At 39.0% G+C, this 22,104-nt stretch overlaps 1 protein-coding gene and 1 pseudogene across 1 annotated transcript in view; one reads left to right on the top strand and one right to left on the bottom strand.

The window, feature by feature from the left end:
- The window catches only part of LOC145480436 (olfactomedin-like protein 2A), a 5,870-nt pseudogene extending 4,000 nt beyond the window's left edge, over positions 1-1,870 (top strand).
- Positions 1-19,261, bottom strand: part of LOC145482635 (olfactomedin-like protein 2A) — a 25,599-nt gene extending 6,338 nt beyond the window's left edge. Inside the window, exons 1-4 of the mRNA XM_081461243.1 lie at positions 19,005-19,261; positions 14,906-15,034; positions 14,561-14,633; positions 12,936-13,203 (exon numbers count right to left, since the gene is read on the bottom strand). Of these exons, the coding sequence (XP_081317369.1) occupies positions 12,936-13,203; positions 14,561-14,633; positions 14,906-15,034; positions 19,005-19,055 (521 nt within the window). The 5' untranslated portion in view covers positions 19,056-19,261. The remainder of the gene's footprint in view (positions 1-12,935; positions 13,204-14,560; positions 14,634-14,905; positions 15,035-19,004) is intronic.
- Between the last annotated feature and the right edge of the window lie 2,843 nt (positions 19,262-22,104).

The raw sequence follows: 22,104 nt of genomic DNA on the forward strand, positions 1-22,104 counted from the left end.
ATCCATCCATCTATTCATGCATGCATGCATGCATGCATCAATCCATTCATGCATGCATGCATGCATGCATGCATCCATTCATTCATTCATTCATTCATTCATTCATCCATTCTTTCTATCTTTTCCTGTTCTTTCCTGACAGAGAAAACTCAAACCACATCGAGAAGTTCAGTCTGATGACAGGGCGCGTCGAGGCCACAATCAGCGTGAGCAGTTACACAGCTAGGAAGAATGGCTACCAATGGGACCTAGCTGTTGACGAGCAGGGATTGTGGGTATTATGGGGTAGTACTGGAAACAGCGGAAAACTGTACGCATCCAAAATTGATGTTTACAAAAACGTCATCACTCAAACTTGGACACTACACACAGGTAAGCACGTACTAGATTCACCTCTCCGAACTCCCAAACAACGCCGTTCCGGGAAGTTTAATAATTTTCCTTGATATTCTTTGAACAAATGAATGCACACGGACATACATGTCATTCTCTTTGGTTTCTTGAGTCGATATTCACGAAAACCTACCGCTGCATATTATATATTTTCGACCCGGTTCCTCCTCTGGCAAGGTAAGCGCTGAATTTTTCATTTTTTGTGATGAAGGAAGTAATAATTAAAGGTAATGATCTATTAACAGAACCACAGGAGTCTCCAGGCATGAATCATCGTTAGAAGGGCCTTGCAAAATTATTGCGGCAGGCAAACCTGAGCGTTTAAACTGTCTTAATTTCTCATTCTGAGCGCACCCTCAATACATAAAGAAGCAAAACACACAAAACACACAAAAACATTAGTGCGAGCTTCCTTAAACAAATTAAGGGTAAAAAGTTACCAGCGAGACAATGACTGTAGTAATGACGTCTTGACGTCATCTGTAGTTTTACACGCACAATTATGGTATATTTTACACGTGCAATCAGTGGTAGACATCCTTATAAAAACGTGGCCCACAAAAAAGTGCATGCAATTTATGTAATAAAGAGGGGTTCACTGTTCCATATAGGGGAGGCGCGGTGGCCTCATGGTTAGTGCGCTCGTCTCCGGATCGAGCGGTCCGGGTTCGAGCCCTGGCCGGGGACATTGCGTTGTGTTCTTGGGCAAGACACTTTACTCTCACTGTGCCTCTCTCCACCCCGGTGCATAAATGAGTACCAGCGAATTTAATGCTAGGGGTAGCCCTGCGATGGACTCGCATCCCATCCAGGGGGAGTAGAAATACTCCTAGTCGCTTCATGCTACAGAAACCGGGATAAGCTCCGGCCTGATGGGTCACTTGGCTCGCATGCAGACTTTACCTTACCACCGCTCCATATAACAAAGAGAATGATTGCGTCCGACTGAGCTGGCATGAGTACATATCTTTTTTACTTTTGTACAGAACCAATAAGCACGATGGGCAATGCTTTTGTGGTTTGTGGAGTGATCTACGCTATCGACGCCTATAACAGCAAGTCCACCACCATCAACTTTGCTTACGACACCAAGACAGCTAAAAAGTGGGTCCCCAACATACCCCTCACAAACCTGTATGCCTTCAACTCTATGGTGGATTACAACCCCAGAGAAAAAGTGCTGCACACTTGGGACAACAGGCGTCAAGTTACTTACTCCCTCACTTTTGAGGTGCAAGTTCCAAGTAAATAGAGGAAGTGGCAAACATCGAATAGGGGAACATTTCTGATTGCTTGGCTATTTTGTAGAAGATGCATAAAAAAGGCAGTAATATTCAGTCACAATTTGAATTTTTATCAGGCGGTCCTGATTTAGTCATAAATATTGATATAACATCAACTATCTTTTTGCCGGAATTATTATATGTCAGTTTATTTCAAGTAGGTTTTTCAGAGGTTGCAACAGCAAATACGCGAAGAACACGTAGAGCTTCTAAATCTGTTTAATCTCACATCTGTCCTCACAGTCACGAAACGCTTTCGGCGTAAAGGTCTATTCTTTTGAAGAAGGCCTACAAAGTAAGTAAAAGATAAAATGACTACATATATCGTCTAATAAAAAGATGAATTGTGAGTAGGGCATGAAGGCTAAAAGCTCGCTCGTCTTGCCGGATACCAAGGACATTAAATGCTTATAATGCTTTTAGTGCTGAATATAGAAATAAAATATGGGAAAAAATCTATAACATGTTGTTGTCACTTACTTGTCAACGGTAACCTTAATTTTTTATTGCTATTTGAAACTGGTGGCAAATTCTAGGAAACGTTTAGCTTTTACGCGAACGGTCATATTAATCAAATATTAATCAATGAGAATTAGTTACTGTAATTTTCAAGTACTTAGAATTGTCGCTTTAGTCACTAGTTGTGCTTCACGGTGTTAATTTATGACGTCATCGCCCAGTGAACAACCACAATGTTTTGCTATTTGCTGGCCCGATCTTTAGGTTTTATTTGCCTTCAATCGTGGAAAAAAGTGTTGACACATTTGGGCAAAACAAACGCTTTCTATCGGCGTCCTTCCGCAATTGAAAAAAACATCTTTTTTGTCGATAGCCAAACCCCCCATCTCCCCCTTATCAATGTTGAAATACGCCCCGTGGACACTGTCACGTGGTTACAACAATGAAAAGGGGAGAGGGGGTCGAAATGTGAAAATTGGAGATTGAACTGAAAACTCACGCGTTCAACGAAACAGGTTTTTTTCGGGTAGTGTCTCAACTGCTTTTGTCCATGATTGTTGGTGTTGAATGAGGCTTGTGCCAAACCATAGTCTCCTCTACTAACTATGGCCAAACTGAAACTAACTTTGAACATAGTTACTAGAGGAGAATATCGAAAGCTAGGTAGCATGTTCTCAGTCATTTGTCGCGCAAATTATTGATGCGACTGTATCTGGTGCGATAATGCAATTATTTTCTCTACTGAGCTAAGTACAAATAGAAATATTGTAGACCCTCCCATGGTTTCTGCTCAATGAAGAACCTTGAAATTATTAAACTAGGTTGGTGAGAATGCCAAATTTAAAACTTTACAACGTTGGGATAATTGTCACGCACGGATAAGCGTAATCGGCGAGGGAGGTGGGGAGAGGGGTGGGTGGCGCGAAGTTGTTTCTCCCGCAGCACATAAAGCTATTAAAATTTCACGACTTACGGTATTCAGCGTTTTAATATTTACAATGCTTAGCCGAGTACTGTAAAATTTGGGACGTTGAATCGCACAAAGCCTTTTTGTTTTGCAGACGCAAGTATTGAGATCGAGCTTATCGTTGATGGCTTCGGCTATTCGCCGAATAAATTACTAACACGTTGAGATCTTAGCGCAGTTTGTTTACATTTATCTATTATCTAGCGGTAAACAGTTTACAAGCAGTTTACATCGTACTCTGATTTAAAGCTATGTAGGCGTACCTGCACTCGCTTTAGGGCTTTGAATAAGTCTGGCCAACGAGGACACACTTCTGAAAGAAACTTACCACGGTTTCGTAAGAAAATTTTATGTCGTGCAGCGTCACGTCAGCTTGAAACGATTGGCTAATTACTTTGGAATCCCGTCGATTTTTCAAACCACGGAAATTGGTTCGAAAAATCGGAGGTTCGAAAAAATGGAGAGCAAATTTTTCATAAATCCTCCCAAGAGAGAAAAACTGCCTCCCGATTAATTGGAAGTTTCGAAAAAATATGGAGTTTGAAAAATCGGAATTTTCACGGGAAGTCAAAAATGTTGTAGCATATTAGGAAAGATGACGTTTTGAGCGCTATATAGCCCTTCGTTAGAGAAAACTGTTTCCGTGATAGTCTTCGCTAAGGCGGGTTAGTTTATTTAAGAAACAGTTGGGAAGTCTAAATTGTAAATCCAGAGCGTAACTCTTGATGATAAACAAATAAGACATCGCGCATTGTTCAAGAAAGGAATAAATGATGACACTCGCAATTTGCTTCACTTAACATCTGCCCGTAAGGCATAACTATAAATGTACCTCAGGTTAATAAATTCATGAAGCTTGCCTGACTGAAGCGTGTCGACTGAATCTTTAAGCCACAATTTACACCATTTAATATCTTGACTGAATAAAAGTTTAGAAACAAGCACCTCTGAAAGCGTTTAGTCGTTATTACTGATGAGTCCTCGGATCTAGCAGCGTCTAGGTCTTCTCACGAAAATCAACACGAACTTGTTTTACGATCGGCTCATCCTTTATTATTTTGTCTAACTTTGGTATTGACTTCGACATGTGATGAACTGAAACTACTTTAATTATAAGAAATTAAGCTCTCAAAAGTTGATAATATGTTTAGATTTGAGATATTTTTCGCACGACGTATACAACTCGTTTAAGTGTGACATTGAAAATGTCAATATTTTGGTCTACTGAACTTAGTCAGTTAGTGCAAATAATCTATGACTACAAAAGACCCTCTACAGTTTTTCAACTTTTCATATCAGCCACGAAGCGAAGCCAAGTGGTCGATATTGCTGAAAAAGACAAGTCAAAGGGGTCTAAAAGGTAAATGAGCCAAGTAGGTGAGTCGTAAATTGCAAAGTCGCAAAGTTACTAGCTTCCCAAAGTCGATCGGATTATTTTTATCCGCGCGTGTATAATTTGCCATGGTCAAGTTCATACCCCCGCCGGTATACAAACGTGCACGTGCAGGGCGAAAAAACTTTCCGACTTAGAAGAACTGTACGGGTCCGCAAATGATCCCAGGACCGCAAATGATCCCGCACCGCAGATGATCCCTAAATTGGACCGCAAATGATCCCGCACCGGAAATGATCCCCGATAGGGACCGCAAATGATCCCGACTAAAAAAACAGGAATGGCATGGATGGTGGAATGGTGTGGATAGGGAATTGGCGTACGTGAATACCGATGTTTTCATTAAAGCCATCTTATAATTATAATGGCTTACAACTTGCTTTTTTTTTTCATACTGTCGACTAAATTTTGTTGCTAACTACGATGTTATGAATATCACCACTCAATCATCAAAACACGACTTGGCTTGCATTTCTTTGCAATTCTCCGTAAAATTATGATCAGTGCAACGTACGCTACATATCCTCCTTTGCTAAACATTGATATTTCGGTGTTATAGTTAAATCACATTTTATCAGCCATTAATGCCACTCGTCTAAAGTTTTAAACTAAAATCTAACCATGAAGCAACTATTACAGAAGACGCTGTCCCCTGAGTAGACGCACAAGCCTATAACGCTTCATCACTCTGTAAAACACCTAGTGTGTAGCACTGGAAATTTGAACAAATTTATTTTGTAATTTTTCCTTGGTCGTATTTTGGCTTTAATTCCTCGGAAATGACTACTTGAGTATTCTAAGAAGCCAAAATTCCAAGCTCTAGTTATGAAGTTCAGCTTCATGACCAAGCAAGGCCAAGGCTTGCGCTTCGTTTTCAATTAACTGTTTGATAGATGTTTGATACTATCGCAATCGGGATTTCGAGGATGTTGACAAGTATGTGTTTTTCTAAGACTTCTAATTCAATAGATCGTCTTCACGTGACGTGTTTTTATCCTCATCGGGCATAAGAGGCGGTATATTTATATCTGTTTACAATTAAAGTGCTTTTTGAATTTCAGGGTTATGGAGGTTGCGTGACACAAGGCTACGATCGAGTTTGTTGAAAACATATACTTATCTCATGATTTTGAGCCTTTTTAGAAGTTATAGCAGTGCTTATGTAAATGCTTGTTTGTTTAGTACTGATAATCAGTCGTCCAGAAAGCCAAAGTAAGTTCCAGATGTTTACACTATATTCCGGCCGCCATGTTGGTGTACCACGGATGTACACCAACATGGCGTTTTCTTACTGGGCTCTGTAAATTTCTGGCAAACATTTACGACGAATATCTGAAGTTTGGGAAACGCACAGGCCTAAAACTTGGAGAAGTGTCTTATTTAGTTATCTTCTATAGCGTACATCGCAATTTCTCAGCTTTTTCCGTTGGTTGGTTTTCGATTTATTGTATATTTTTTTTATAGCGTGACAGTGAAAACTATCTGTACCCTTCGAAGAACAAAACAGCAACTGTGGAATATGTTTTTGTAAAATGATAAAACATGTTTTTTAGTTCATGGTTTTTGTACATGTTCTCACCGGCTTCCTCTGATATAAATCCATGCCATTCCTTATTTTAACGGTCCAATATGGGGATCATTTCCGGTCCGGGATCATTTGCGGTTCAATTTGGGGATCATTTGCGGTCCGGGATCATTTGCGGTCCTGGGATCATTTGCGGACGCGTACAGTTGTAAACCACCAATCAGTGAACCAAGTGCGTTTCGTACTTTCTAGCAAGATACAATTCAAGATATGTTACAGGGAAGAGTGCCGGAAACTGTAGCCGAAAGATATTCGTAATCATGTGATCATTTTGTTTGAATCCGCGGCTGAAACAAACGGTGCGTGAAACGGCCTGCAAAAAAAGCCATTTCAACACACGTCTGGGATCAGTAGTATAAAACAGGAAAGACTGTTTTCGACCACATTTCTGAACACGGGGAAGAGAGTTGAAAATACGATGCGCAGCGGAGTATTTTTGATAAACGTCGAGATGTTTGGAAATGTAGTTAAACACTGTTTTGAGTGTTTGATATATCTTCTCAATCGAAACTAAAACTAAGGAGGAAACGGAGAAATAAAGTCGTAAAAAAAAATATATATATATATATATATATATATATATATATATATATATATATACAGTTCGGTGCTGTTTCTTTTATATATATATATATATAAATTCTATTTCCTTGTGGTGAATGGATTTCAAAAAGCGCTCAACTCTTAGAGGAGCATAGTATATTCATTAAATGTAGTTCAGGACTTCAGGAGTGATTCATCGTTTTATTGCTACAGACCTGTTTCGTATGGTCAACAAGTGACCACACTCATCAGGCAACATCAACGAATGACCGGTTAATTTAAATGCTGGCGGTTAAATACAAATTCAAATAGTTGCTATGGTGCTGATTATTGCGTTACGTTATCTTAAGGTTTTTGAGTACATATCTGTTTCTGTGAGGGCACGAAGTTGCTAATTCATTACGTTTGTTGAGGCTACATAGGTCTTTCCTGCAGATTATTAGAAATTTTTCGTAAAGACATAAACTGCATTTTTTAGTTACGTTGTTGTAAGGCTTGGATTTTCTGAGGACTTTCCATGCTATATTGAATGGTTTCTTGGCGTCTTTCAGTTTCCATACATGTTTTGACAGTTCGGTGCTGTTTCTTTTGTTGACGTGTCGGAAGGATGTTGTATGGTTTCTGAAACGTTCTTTGAAGTTTGTTGCGAGTCCTACGAATGATTCTGTTTCTGTGTCGGTTGTTACGGTTGCTTGGTATACCACGTTCGTTTCAAGGCATTTACCTTGAAGGGGGCATTCGTCTTTTGTTCGGCAGTTGCACTGTTTGTTGGGTTGTTGTGTTGGGGCTGTGTTGTAATCGGAGAGGAGTGTTTTGTTGTGTGACGAGATAATGGATTTCATGTTGGGCATGCAGGAGTAGCTAAGCTTGAGCGTGTGTCTGTTGAAGATCTTGTTAAGTGGGTGGTTCTTTGGGAAGCATTTGTCGACTATGTGGAGGAACTTCTTTCCTAGGTTGGTTTTGACGTTGGAGTTCCATGGGGGATTGTACCAGGTGATGTTTCTCTTGCGGTTTCTCCTCGGTGTTTGTATGGGCTGATGGTTGTATGTCAATTTGTAGGTGTATCCGCTTTCATTTAGAGCTTTTTGGTACGGGGGTATGGCTTCGTCGAAAACCTTTTGGCTTGATGAGATGCTTGTTAGCCTTTTGTTTATGTTTTCTGGGATGTTCTTTAGTAGTTGCGGGGGGTGGTTGCTCTGTCGATGGACGTATAGTAGTTTGTTGTTGGGTTTTGTAAATGGTTTGTAGGTTCCGCTTGTGAGGTCGAAGGTTACGTCTAAAAAGTTAACTGTTTTTTTGTTTGCTTCAATCGTGATTTTGAGGCCATTCGATTTGAATACATTGGTTACTTGCTGCTTTATTTTTTCTATTTCTCTTGGCATGGCTTTGCAAACAGCTAAACCATCGTCACGATAAAGTCCCACTTGATCTTTAAATTTGGCGGTGATTAGTGACAGCATGTATGTTCCTATGAGTTCGCAGGTTTCTGCACCGTCGTAAGAACCCATAGTTACGTCGAACATGTTGTCAGTGTTGTTTTTTGTCCATGGTGACTGCTGGTGGTATAGAAGTGACTTTTTGGCGTGGGTGATAATGTGGCGGTCTTGTTGGGTGATAGTGGTGAATTGGGATGCATAGTCTAGCGCTTTCATGAGGAGCTGTTCTGAGATTGAGGGATAGAAGTCGCAGACGTCAAAGGTGATGAACGCATGCTGGGCTTTTTCTGGTATGGCTTTAAACCATTCTATGGTATTTGATGTGCTTTTCCATTGGTTCACTTTTGTTGCGTTGATTACTTTTTTGTTTATATTATCTAGAATTTGCTTGCTTATAATTCCAATTTCTGATTTGCTTGGGTTTATAAGTCGACAGGTCGGGTTGTTCAGGAAATCTGGCTTGTGGTCTTTCATGGTAATGAATGAATCTCTGCCATTGGTTCACTTTTGTTGCGTTGATTACTTTTTTGTTTATATTATTTAGAATTTGCTTGCTTATTTCCTGAACAACCCGACCTGTCGACTTATAAACCCAAGCAAATCAGAAATTGGAATTATAAGCAAGCAAATTCTAGATAATATAAACAAAAAAGTAATCAACGCAACAAAAGTGAACCAATGGAAAAGCACATCAAATACCATAGAATGGTTTAAAGCCATACCAGAAAAAGCCCAGCATGCGTTCATCACCTTTGACGTCTGCGACTTCTATCCCTCAATCTCAGAACAGCTCCTCATGAAAGCGCTAGACTATGCATCCCAATTCACCACTATCACCCAACAAGACCGCCACATTATCACCCACGCCAAAAAGTCACTTCTATACCACCAGCAGTCACCATGGACAAAAAACAACACTGACAACATGTTCGACGTAACTATGGGTTCTTACGACGGTGCAGAAACCTGCGAACTCATAGGAACATACATGCTGTCACTAATCACCGCCAAATTTAAAGATCAAGTGGGACTTTATCGTGACGATGGTTTAGCTGTTTGCAAAGCCATGCCAAGAGAAATAGAAAAAATAAAGCAGCAAGTAACCAATGTATTCAAATCGAATGGCCTCAAAATCACGATTGAAGCAAACAAAAAAACAGTTAACTTTTTAGACGTAACCTTCGACCTCACAAGCGGAACCTACAAACCATTTACAAAACCCAACAACAAACTACTATACGTCCATCGACAGAGCAACCACCCCCCGCAACTACTAAAGAACATCCCAGAAAACATAAACAAAAGGCTAACAAGCATCTCATCAAGCCAAAAGGTTTTCGACGAAGCCATACCCCCGTACCAAAAAGCTCTAAATGAAAGCGGATACACCTACAAATTGACATACAACCATCAGCCCATACAAACACCGAGGAGAAACCGCAAGAGAAACATCACCTGGTACAATCCCCCATGGAACTCCAACGTCAAAACCAACCTAGGAAAGAAGTTCCTCCACATAGTCGACAAATGCTTCCCAAAGAACCACCCACTTAACAAGATCTTCAACAGACACACGCTCAAGCTTAGCTACTCCTGCATGCCCAACATGAAATCCATTATCTCGTCACACAACAAAACACTCCTCTCCGATTACAACACAGCCCCAACACAACAACCCAACAAACAGTGCAACTGCCGAACAAAAGACGAATGCCCCCTTCAAGGTAAATGCCTTGAAACGAACGTGGTATACCAAGCAACCGTAACAACCGACACAGAAACAGAATCATTCGTAGGACTCGCAACAAACTTCAAAGAACGTTTCAGAAACCATACAACATCCTTCCGACACGTCAACAAAAGAAACAGCACCGAACTGTCAAAACATGTATGGAAACTGAAAGACGCCAAGAAACCATTCAATATAGCATGGAAAGTCCTCAGAAAATCCAAGCCTTACAACAACGTAACTAAAAAATGCAGTTTATGTCTTTACGAAAAATTTCTAATAATCTGCAGGAAAGACCTATGTAGCCTCAACAAACGTAATGAATTAGCAACTTCGTGCCCTCACAGAAACAGATATGTACTCAAAAACCTTAAGATAACGTAACGCAATAATCAGCACCATAGCAACTATTTGAATTTGTATTTAACCGCCAGCATTTAAATTAACCGGTCATTCGTTGATGTTGCCTGATGAGTGTGGTCACTTGTTGACCATACGAAACAGGTCTGTAGCAATAAAACGATGAATCACTCCTGAAGTCCTGAACTACATTTAATGAATATATATATATATATATATATATATATATATATATATATATATATATATATATATATATATATATATAAAGTTAAGATGCTTCGAGCCAACAGGGATGCCACGCGCCAGAAGGATCCAAAAGGATTCGTAGTCCAAACCTCGTGCAATGAAATTTGTAGGCAATTGTGGAAAACGAGGACGGACAACTTCGAGCGAAAAAAATATATATATACAGTAAAAAATCTAAGAAATCTAAAAAAAAGTTTAAAAATTTAATAAAAATAAATATATTTTTATTAAATTTTTAAACTTTCTTTTAGATTTCTTAGATTTTTTACTGTATATATATTTTTTTTTCGCTCGAAGTTGTCCGTCCTCGTTTTCCACAATTGCCTATATATATATATATATATATATATATATATATATATATATATATATATATATATGTTAATTAAGGTCAGATATTTAAACACCGCCATGGTGACGATTTCCTTGGTTTAAACTTGATAAGTTATTAATGAGTTTGAGAACAATATGCCATCAATTAATATTTGATTAATATAATTGTTCGCGTAACTAGACTGCCAGAATTTTGTTAGAAATTTGCCAACAGTTTCATTTAACAATAAAAGTTTTCTTAAAACCCTGACTGTTCAATTAACAGAACTCGTTCACAAGTACGTGTGACCACAATTTATTACAGATTTTCCCCCATATTTTATTTTCGCATTCAGCACTAAAAGCATTTTAAGCATTTCATTTCCTTGGCACCTACAAAATTAGACAGATGTTTCAGTTAAAGAAGAGTGAGTTCTCCCTCAGGCCGTCATACCGTACCCTTATTCATGATTCACCTTTGTCTCAGACAATATATGTAGTCATTTTCTCTTACGTTTCGCAATCGTTCTCAGAGAGTTACAAATTCTGCGCCTTGTTCTTTCCGCAATATGATATTGAGATTTTCGAAAAGCTATTTGAAGTCAACGAAATAACCTTAATCGTGATAATAGATAGTTAATGTTGTTTAGATCTTCATGAATACAGAAACCGTCTAATTAAAGTACTCAACTAAACTTTTTTTTTTTCAATGCATCGTCTACAAAATTGCAAAGCAATCAGCAATGTTCCCTGTTTTGGTGTTTGTCAGTTCCTCTATTTACTTGGAACTTGTTCCAAAAGTAAGAGAGTGAGTAACTTGACGTCTGTAGTCCCAAGCGTACAGCACTTTTTCTTTTGGGTTGTAGTTCACCATGTAGCTGACGCCGGAGACCCGTTCGTACTACATGTTGGGGTTCCACTGTTTGCCTGTCTTTGTGTCGTAAGCAAAGTTGATGATAGTGGTCTTGGCGCTACTGGCATCGATACAGTAGATCACTCCACAAACTACAAAGGCATTGGCTATCGAGGTCATTGTTTCCGTGCAAAAATATGTAACCTTGAATTAAGTTGGATTCAGTGCTTCACTTGATTAAATAAACTGTCGCATCTTGCGTGTGAATTATGGACGACGTCGTGGTTACTACCGTCTTTGTCTTGTTGTCTTTCTTATTTTAGGTTTTTTTTTTTTTTTTTTTTTTAAGGGAGCTTGCTCTAATGCTTCGTGTGCTTACTGCACACTCAATTTAGGTGGCTACGTAATGTACCGAGCCAAAACTTCGCTTGGGGTTTTTAAGGATCATGCATGCCTGGTGACCCCGTGTTCTGCAAATAGATCATCACCTTCATTGATTTATACTACACATACTATTCTCGACTTTTCGTCCTTACTTGGAGAAGCAATCAAAAATCTAGGTGCGGCGTAATTTGGAGTTTGGATAGACCTGTCTTGACAGACAGGTAGTAGAAGCACTCTTTCATGACGGTCAGCGTTTAAAGTGGTGATTAAAGTATGTGCTTACCTGTGTTCAGTGTCCAAGTGTGAGTTACGACGTTTTTGTAAACATCAATTTTGGATGCGTACATTTTCCCGTTGTTTCCAATACTACCCCATAATACCCACAATCCCTGCTCGTCAACACCTAGGTCCATACCACTGTTAATTTTGTTGTCCCAAGCGTAGCTGTTCTTTCTAGCTGTGAAACCGCTCAAGCTGATTGTGGCCTCGACTCGCTCTGTGCGCAGACTTTACTTGTCGATATAGGGCGAATTTTCTCTGTCACGATGAAAAAGAACAGGTAATAGAAGGAATGAAGCTATTCAAGGGTACTGCTCCCAGGATTGAAAAATGCTTCATTTGTTTTAATAGTTTTGGTTTTGTTTTGTAACTTACGTTAAAATAAGAAAGATCAGAAAGCGAGTTTTGAAACCTGTCGGCTTCATGAAATGTCTACAATCAGGACACCTAAAATAGTTAACAATTGTTCCACTAGCGCTGTTGGACGAGACTCGCAGCGCTGAGTCGCCTGGCATTTATCTCATATCCAGACCGACTGGAATAATTTTTGGATTAAAAACCCCCCCAAAAGATACAAAACTAAAATATAAGCAAAAACGCCCCCAAAAATTTCGCGCAGGCATGGCTCAATTGCTCATATGCCATGATGGCTAAGCCAATGAAAACTCTTGGATTGCATTATCCAATGATCCAGTGTATAAAATAACCACCTGTTATAGTAGACATATGGTCCATATACCACTGCCCCAGTTCCGTCCCAGTTGTAAGGCAGAATGTACGTCTTGCGAGTCACGCCTGCTTTGAACTTGTCCATGTTTTCAAATTCTTCAACGACATTTCTCCCGGTTTGTCCCTCCATAGTGAATACGGTCTCAGTACCCATGATTCCTAGCGGGTCTTTCATCCAGGCTCCAGCAGGCTGCTCCCGAGCATTGTGAATGACAGGTTTACCAACAGACTTGATATTAGTACAGCTGTCTGCAAGGAATCAATAAACAAAGACATCTATATGCTATCACATTATAAACCAGAATAAAGCCTGATCACATTGAATTTATCCAGTTGCAAGAGGACGAGCATCAAAACTACGCAAAGATTAATTAGAGTGAAAATATTGCTGCGTAACGCATTTTACAAGTGGAAGAAAGATAAATCATAAAACAGTTATCTCAGTGTAAGTTTCTGTAATCGATTAAAGGTTCTCTACACAGCAAGAAGTGAAAAATTCTTGATGTAAAATGACGTCATCGCCACCATTACCTTCTTTAATTTTGGTTATGTTATCCAACATGGCCGCCACGCCGTTGTCACATGATTCTTTCGGGATTGATTTCAAAATTATCGAAAGCGGAAGGAGTTCGCGAGATCTTACTCGCAGCCGACTCTGTCTGTCTCTGTTCCCAGCTCACCCTCTAATTATCTCACCCACGTTATCATTTACGTTTTCGGCATAGCAAAACTGCAACTTGTATTTTCACAGGGATTTTTTTTTTCTTTTATCCAAATGTAAAGAAAAAGCAATATGACGGGCCGAAGTCCAAACTGGTGTAGGATTTCGGAAAAATAGATTTAAGGATAAATACTATCGCTTATCACTCCCCCCTTAATTTGAGTCGAAAAATGCAACAAAGAAGGGGAATAACAATATTGCAGCAAATTAAATGGACTGAAGTTTGTTGCTTTTTGCTCTCGATGCATGCTTGTGCCAATCCTCTCGGGAAACTTGCGCAACTGTAACTAAGCATTAAGATTAAAATTGTAATCGCTGGTTTCTTTTCAGACTTTGCCGTTTGAGAATTACGTTCAGTGAATTATAGAACTATCCATTACCTTTGATAATTTCATGTTAGTTTCATAATTTTATTTTACTAATCGGTTTGCCGTGCAATTTTGGCACTTGAACTTTTTCCCTGTTTAATTTTTCTGTCAGTCGAAACACATAGTCACATATCTGACATATCTTTATACACTGACAAATTTCTCAGTCTCGGATTAGAGAATCTCTTCGATATTTCTGTGCGCTCTACTGTGGAGATTGATTTGGCTAAAACATCATCAATTATAATCTATCAAATATTTGCGCTCGCACAAGACTGGTCTAAGCGTGTCACGTGACTAAATATGTCCCAGCTAAAACTGGAGAATATCCGAGTGATATTAATATTTGAAGGATAATAAATACAGCAGCCCCTTTTTGACTTAAAAATATGCTCCAATATTTGTCCTTGGACATTGTTTGTTCCTTGAAGCTCACAGTTTTCCTCGAACTTCGCTCGCGGAGAACTGTTCGCTTTTCGGAATATCTGAGCATACTTTCGCGCCGCATTTAACAAACCTCTCTGTAGGATGTAAACACTCTCCTTCGCCTTGTCCAGTTCTGCGTGCTCGTTGGCGATCATTTTGAGCAGCTGCAATGATGTGAAATAAGATAGACATGAAAACAGTCAAGGCAAAATATAGTACTTTAGGTTAATATAACTGAGCGCGTACTTAACCGAACTAACTAAGTGTGGTGAGACTGTGTAAGTTACATGGAAAGCTAAAGAAATGTCGTGTTCCGCTCCGTAAAGCACTTTATTTAATTACAGCTAGGGAAATATGTGATATTATTAAAAGTATTACTTTGTGTCCGCCTAAAACGTACGCATTTAAGCTAATCATTTCATGTACTTAAACTTACATGTGCCTTTGCGAACTCAACGGCGAGGTCCTGAACTGACAGCTCGGTTGATTGATTCGGATTATGGGAAGAAGCAGCGCGCTTGGTTTGTGTGGCACTTACCGAGGAAGTGTTGAGCACTTCACTTGGCTGAAACAAATATATTCAGCAAGTTACAATTCATGAAGAAACCAAAAATGCATTTAGTAAAACAAACTTAGTAGGCAGCCTGAAAAACTTAAGCAATTTCGAAAAAGAAAGATTAAAAAACGATCCGGCTTGAACTCTCTCAGGTAGTAAATCTTTCCTTTTTTGTACCGCTCAGAGAAAATAAATAGTAACTATGACAAATTTACTTTCTGACACCCTTTTATAAAAGAGGAAGATGACCCGTTTTGAATTTCAGAATTCTAAGGCACGTTAAAAAGAAAATAAACGGGGGCACGCTTTCTGTCTCCCAATTGCACTTTATATGAGGAGACAAGCACCCAAATTCCACATTAAACGCATCCCTACTGCGCACGATTTTCGCGTCATTAGCGCGCGCACATCAGCGCGTGCGCGTTCAAAACGTAAGAGATTTCCCTCAAACTAACGAAATAAACACTTCTTTTCTCTTAAACGAGCACGGTGACCCAACTTTTTATTTCATAATTTCAATGAGAACAATATCCTCAATAACTGAGAAAAAGAAAATTAACAGAAATCTATGGCTACTTTTTTAGCAAATGAAATAAATACTACAGAGGGAGACATAACGGGCCCGACAACGCATGCCCAAATTATGTTTCCTTTAAAGGATAAAAAAATGTAGGGTATTTGAAGACATTTGTTCTGGGACGTAGATGAATAAACAATCAAAGAAAGTCAAACTCTGTGTGATATAACACGTTGCATTGAAAAATAATTGAGCTTATTTGTTGCGCACCGAGATTACCAAAAGTCAGCTAAAAAACCGTATTTGTCAGCATTGTGGCGTGAAAAAAAGCACGGTGACCCCCTCATTTTACTACGTTTTGAATATCTCCTCGTCCTGTAACAACAGCATGCCAAGTTTCATCGGAAATCTATGGCGGGTTCTTTTACTAGAGAATCACCTTAAGGGCTGCCAAAAAATATTGAAGCGCACGTTTTTTAAAAAAATCTACTTTTTGACTACTTCTCACAGTAAGAGATGAATCCGATTTATTTCGTAGTTCATGATTTCTAGGGAGACACTGAACGAGGAAGGATATTTTTTAAATTATAATGTTCTTAATCATAAAAATTACAATTTCCTCGGTTGTAATTGGTTTAAAAAACTCCTATTTTCCACTAATTCACTTGCCAAGTTGTTGTCGGACAGTTTGTTATCGGACAGTTTGTTATTGGACAGTTTGTTATTGGACAGTTTGTTATCGGACAGTTCAATAAGTCAATCACATTCAAAGTTGTAGTTTAAATCAACCAATCACATTCAAAGTTGTGGTTACGTGCGTGCGTGCGTACCCTTGCTTTTGTGTTTTTGGCGCCTAATTGCCGGTAGGAGGCGCGGTGGCCTTAGAATGTTTACATCTCCTTTGTAGGTATTTTAATGCAAATTTTCCCTTTCTTTCATAACTTGGCTATTCTTCTTTTCTAGGAAATTGTAATTTTTATGATTAATTGGTATTAAGACTTCGTGTCGTCCAATTCGGTCTGTAATCATACTCGTCAGGTGATAAACAAATCGGACTCCCGCTGCGCGGTCGTCCGATTTTATCACTCTTATGATAACAGACCAAATTAGACTCCACCCAGTCCTATTACCATTACTAATAACAGCTCCTTGGTGAAAGAGTTAAATATTTATATTGGAAAGTGGCGCCTAATATCATGTGATATCTAACTACTTGTTTGAGGAAGGGACGAATAGAAACTGACTACAACAAATTTAGTGACTGGAAGCTCGGGAAAAAAAGTTTCTTTTATGCCGGATACGGCTTTTAATAACTGCTTCTTATTCTTAGAGGGGGAGGTTTATTGTAAGTTTTCAAGGAGCAGCAAAGAGAGAATGAAGTCGGTGTATTTGTCAACTAAACTTCTTGTAATCCTCTCAGGTCGAATTTACAATGCAAAACAGAACGCTTATGCAAAATGGCTTCAAAACCAAAGAAACGTAAGATCAACGGCGAAAGCTCCGTAGAAACTGAGGAGATTCAATCATTTTTGAAGTGAAAGTCGTGGTAAGTTTTCTCGTTTATGCACCTTTGATTTGTTTGTATAAAATATTCTCGAGCTGATAAACTAAATTTGCTTCTCTTAGGGTATTGTGGAATTACGAATATTGTGAGGAAACTGTAATGGAAGCCAGCGAAATTTTGTCTAGAACATACGAAGAGAAAGAAATTGCCGTAAGCAAATTGAACTCTGTTTTGCTCAAATTTGCTCGGGAGAATTCTTAACGAATTATGGGGAGATGAAGTTAAATTGGTGAGGCGAGGACCAAGTAACTCAAAGGTGCGTAAACGTGAAAACTTACCATGACTTCCACTTCAAAAATGATCTCCTCAGTTTCTACGGAGCTTTCGCCGTTGATCTTACGTTTGACAAATTTGACAAATTGCGGTCTAGTACCCCCGCGAGTCTTGGTTTGCCAACATGACGAGGTTACCAAGCCGATTTCAACGGTCGTTGGGTCGCCGATCAAACGACACGGAGCTCTTCCATAGTTTTATCGTTTCACTGGGGACACGAAGAGCCGCCTGGCGTCGCTCGCAGGGCTGCGATTGTGTGGCTAGACGATTGAAATGAAAGATCAACCTTTGCCCTTGAATTCTGCGGTGGATTTGTGGCCGTGGGTACATTTTAGCCTGGGATTTTTGACTTCGTTCGACAGGCTGTTCCGACTGAGGTGTTTCGCCTTGTCCTCTCTTTATAAAGGGAAAATCGGAATTCAAAAAAGTCGCTTAAATCAAGTGCGATCGGTAAAATAACCACACCAGGAGCAAACAACACACGTCTGGAACAAGATAAGCCATTTTTATTGAGAATTTTCACTTTTAACTACCTCCATGGATATCTTGTAGAAAATCCCATATAATCCCTTATAATTCGATGCCATATTGTGTTGCTTCTGTGGTTCGTAGAGAGAGCTTGGGCTGCCTGTGCATCTGCTTTCTAACTGGCGCTAGGAAAATGACGCTTGTGTTTGTTCCAAATTGTATGATTCCATAAAAAGGCGTCCGGACAATCGGGCAAACCAATTCGTCTTTGATTTTCTGAAAAACTAATTTCCTTACAGTGTAACTACTTAAACCGGTCCAGAGAAAAATGGAGTGGTATCTTTCTCGTGAAGGTAGGTAACGCTCTGTTTGGCATGAATGCATAAATACTATTGACTCCTCTGCGTTATATACACTACAGATTCAGTCCTCGTCGGCGAATCATCATAATTGTAAATTTCCCAAACAAAATTTACCTTGAAAATACGTTTTGCGACAACTAAACCGAAACCGTTGATATGCGTACAAAATTAGCAATCAACAAGTAGCAAGTTTTCTGAGAGTTCTGTAGCACATCACACTTTTGTTGGGTTTGAACTATACGGTTTGTATTCTTCAGTGTTATTTTTTAATCTCAAGTAACGCTTTGAGGGGTTATTTTTTTGCAAGTGGCTAGGTTCGAGTGGTCGCTCTGTAATGATTTTCGCGATATTTGATTTACTCCTTCGAAAAGTGTCTGCTACTGCAACCTCCAGTTCAAGACTGACGCATTTTTATTTGACGAAATCGCGAACGTTCGTTCAGCTTGTGCTAGGAAGTGTAACAGAAATGTTTGGCATCCAAAATGCACCGAAATGCCAATTTTAGTACTATCTATAAGAAAACTGACTTGATTTACGCTGAGGGCCGTAAATACAAATTACCACCGAAACAATTTTCTCCGAGAGCTGTGGTATGTATATAGCGCAAAAAAAAAAAACCCTGTTGCTGTAGTTTGTCGAATTCAGTATCCATGTTCCTGGTGGTTTGGAAAAACAAAAAAAGAAAACATTATGCGAAGTTTATACTTCCAAGACGTGACCCAGCACCGGCACTAAGGAACATTTTATAGTGAATAAAAACTGTTTAGCATAATACCAGAAAAATTCAAAACTTACCAGCAAAAGAGCAAGAAAATAGCAGAATAGTGGAAGATATCGGAATGCCATCTTGCTTGTGCAATGACTTGACTGATTTTATGAACCTGCAAATTTAAAACAATGCAACCGAAAAATTTCTTATTACCAGTTGATTAAAACCTCAAACAAAAAGTAAGGGAAACGCCAAGAAAACATTCGGGATAAAGCTTTAGTTTTAGACGTACGATCAACGTGCTTTCATTTACCTTAAAATTTCCTCTCCTCTTGCGATTAAAATTCGCGGTCAGATGTCCTTCTTAAAACTTCGACAACAAACTCAGCTTTGTCTTTCCCACGCTTCATTTTATCAGATGATTTTTATTTCATTGTTTAACGCTCGAGAATTTTCGCGTTTCGAAGCTGGGTTGCACTTTAACCTTACTATTGTTATATTCAGCGCAGACGTAATAGATCTGTCTAAGTTTTGTTTGTTTATCAACTTTACTTTAAAAACTTGGCTAAGGAACTAAAATCTATCGACACGAATGGAAATAACACCTTAAATTTAGTGTAATGACCGAGTTTGAGAGTCATGTCTTACAAAAAAGCGAAAATATGGTTCTTCGGGGGTTCTGTGCGGGTCCGCAAATGATCCCCAAATTGAACCGCAAATGATCCCGGACCGGAAATGATCCCCATATTGGACCGCAAATGATCCCGATCAAAAAATAAGGAATGGCATGGATTTATATCAGAGGAAGGTGAGAACATATACAAAAATTATGAACTAAAAAACATGTTTTATCATTTTACAAAAAAATATTCCACAGCTGCTGTGTTGTTCTTCGAACGGTTCAGATCGTTTTCACTGTCACGCAATAAAAAAAATAATAAATCGAAAATCAACCAATGGAAAAAGCTAAGAAATTGTGATGTACGCTATAGAAGATAACTAAATAAGACACTTCTCCAAGTTTTAGGCCTGTCCGTTTCCCCAAACTTCAGAAATTCGTCGTAAATGTTTCCCAGAAATTTACAGAGCCCAGTAAGAAAACGCCATGTTGGTATACATCCGTGGTACACCAATATGGCGGCCGGAATATAGTGTAAACATCTAGAACTTACTTTGGCTTTCCAGGCGACTAATTATCAGTACTAAACAAACAAGCATTTACATAAGCACTTTTACTAATGCTCTAACTTCTAAAATGGCTCAAAATCATGAGATAAGTATATATTTTTCAACAAACTCGATCGTAGCCTTGTGTCACGCAACCTACATAACCCTGAAATTCAAAATGCTCTGGTTTCCAAACGAAGCACGCTAATCGTAAACAGATATAAGTATACCGCCTCTTATGCCTGATGAGGATAAAAACACGTCACGTGAAGACGATCTATTGAATTAGAAGTCTTAGTAAAACACATACTTGTAAACATTCTCGAAATCCCGGTGGCGATAGTATCAAACATCTATCAAACAGCTAACTTGTCAAAACGAAGTGCAAGCCTTGGCCTTGCTTGGTCATGAAGCTGAACTTCATAACTATAGCTTGGAATTTTGGCTTCTTAGAATACTCAAGCAGTCATTTCCGAGGAATTAAAGCCAAAATACGACCAAGGAAAAATTACAAAATAAATTTGTTCAAATTTTCAGTGCTACACACTATGTGTTTTACAGAGCGATGAAGCGTTGTAGGCTTGTGGGTCTACTCAGGTGACAGCGTCTTCCTTAATAATTGCTTCAGCGTCTTCCTTAATAGTTGGTTAGATTTTAGTTTAAAACTTTAGACGAGTGGCGTTAATGGCTGATAAAATGTGATTTAACTATAACACCGAAATATCAATGTTTAACAAAGGAGGATATGTAGCGTATGTTGCACTGATCAGAATTTTACTGAGAATTGCAAAGAAATGCAAGCCAAGTCGTGTTTTGATGTTTGAGTGGTGATATTCATAACATCGTAGTTAGCAACAAAATTTAGTCGAAAGTATGAAAAAAGCAAGTTGTAAGCCATTATAATTATAAGATGACTTTAATAAAAACATCGGCATTCATGTACGCCAATTCCCTATCCACACCATCCCACCATCCATGCCATTCTTTATTTTTTAGTCGGGATCATTTGCGGTCCCTATCGGGGACCATTTCCGGTCTGGGATCATTTGCGGTCCAATCTGGGGATCATTTGCGGTCCGGGATCATTTGCGGTCCTGGGATCATTTGCGGACCCGTACAGATCACCTTGAAACGAGACTGACTGAACACAATGAGCCACGAGAAATGGTGATGCCAACAATTACATTGCTGTACATCATCAACTGACAAACCACAACATTGACTGGGACTCTGCTCAGTGCTTAACCTACAGTACAAACTATTATCAACGATTGACTCTGGAAAGCTGGTACACTAACTTAGAACAAACGCCTCTTAACAGATGTCAACAACTACCGGCGCCTTACAAACGACTTATCCACGACAGGAGTACCCAACGACACTTTAACTGGAAATTTAAGATGTGACTTCCCAAGCACTGATTCTGTGCTTCCACGTCAATTACCATTAATAATTAACTTTCCTGGGAAAAAAATATCCGCTCTTCACTGCTAGCAAGATCGACATTATTTCATAAAACTCCCCGCCAGACATAATGAAAATTTTGAATACCGAGCTAGAAAAATGGCAATATGCCAAGTAGCCAGCCAGCAGTAATGAGTAACATTTGAAATGCCAGCAAGGCAATTACAGGCGAAAAAAATGTTCTGGCCAGCGTTTTGACCTAGATTAAAAACAAACGCATTGTTTAGGACCTTTATTCAACAGCCTATTGTCTGGTGACTATTATTAGAGATAAATTAGCAATATCATGTGGTTTTTTTTCCACTATGAGCAAAATCTACACTTTGATTATCTTATCCCTTAAAAACAATACAACTTACAATTTATGTCTTACGCGGATCGGACAAGGTGTCTCCCAGCACGTTGTTTTCCGTTGCTTCAGATGTCTTCCAGGTTCAGCATACGTGTGACAGTTTGGCACTTTACGTTCTGACATCTAAAATGATTCACGCTAATGTTTAAAATAAGACCCCTCTAATCCTTCTGGACATTCAGATCAAAATTGCTTTCACCAAA

This window comes from Orbicella franksi, chromosome 3 (assembly GCF_964199315.1).
Source record: "Orbicella franksi chromosome 3, jaOrbFran1.1, whole genome shotgun sequence".
Taxonomy (NCBI): Eukaryota; Metazoa; Cnidaria; class Anthozoa; order Scleractinia; family Merulinidae; genus Orbicella; species Orbicella franksi.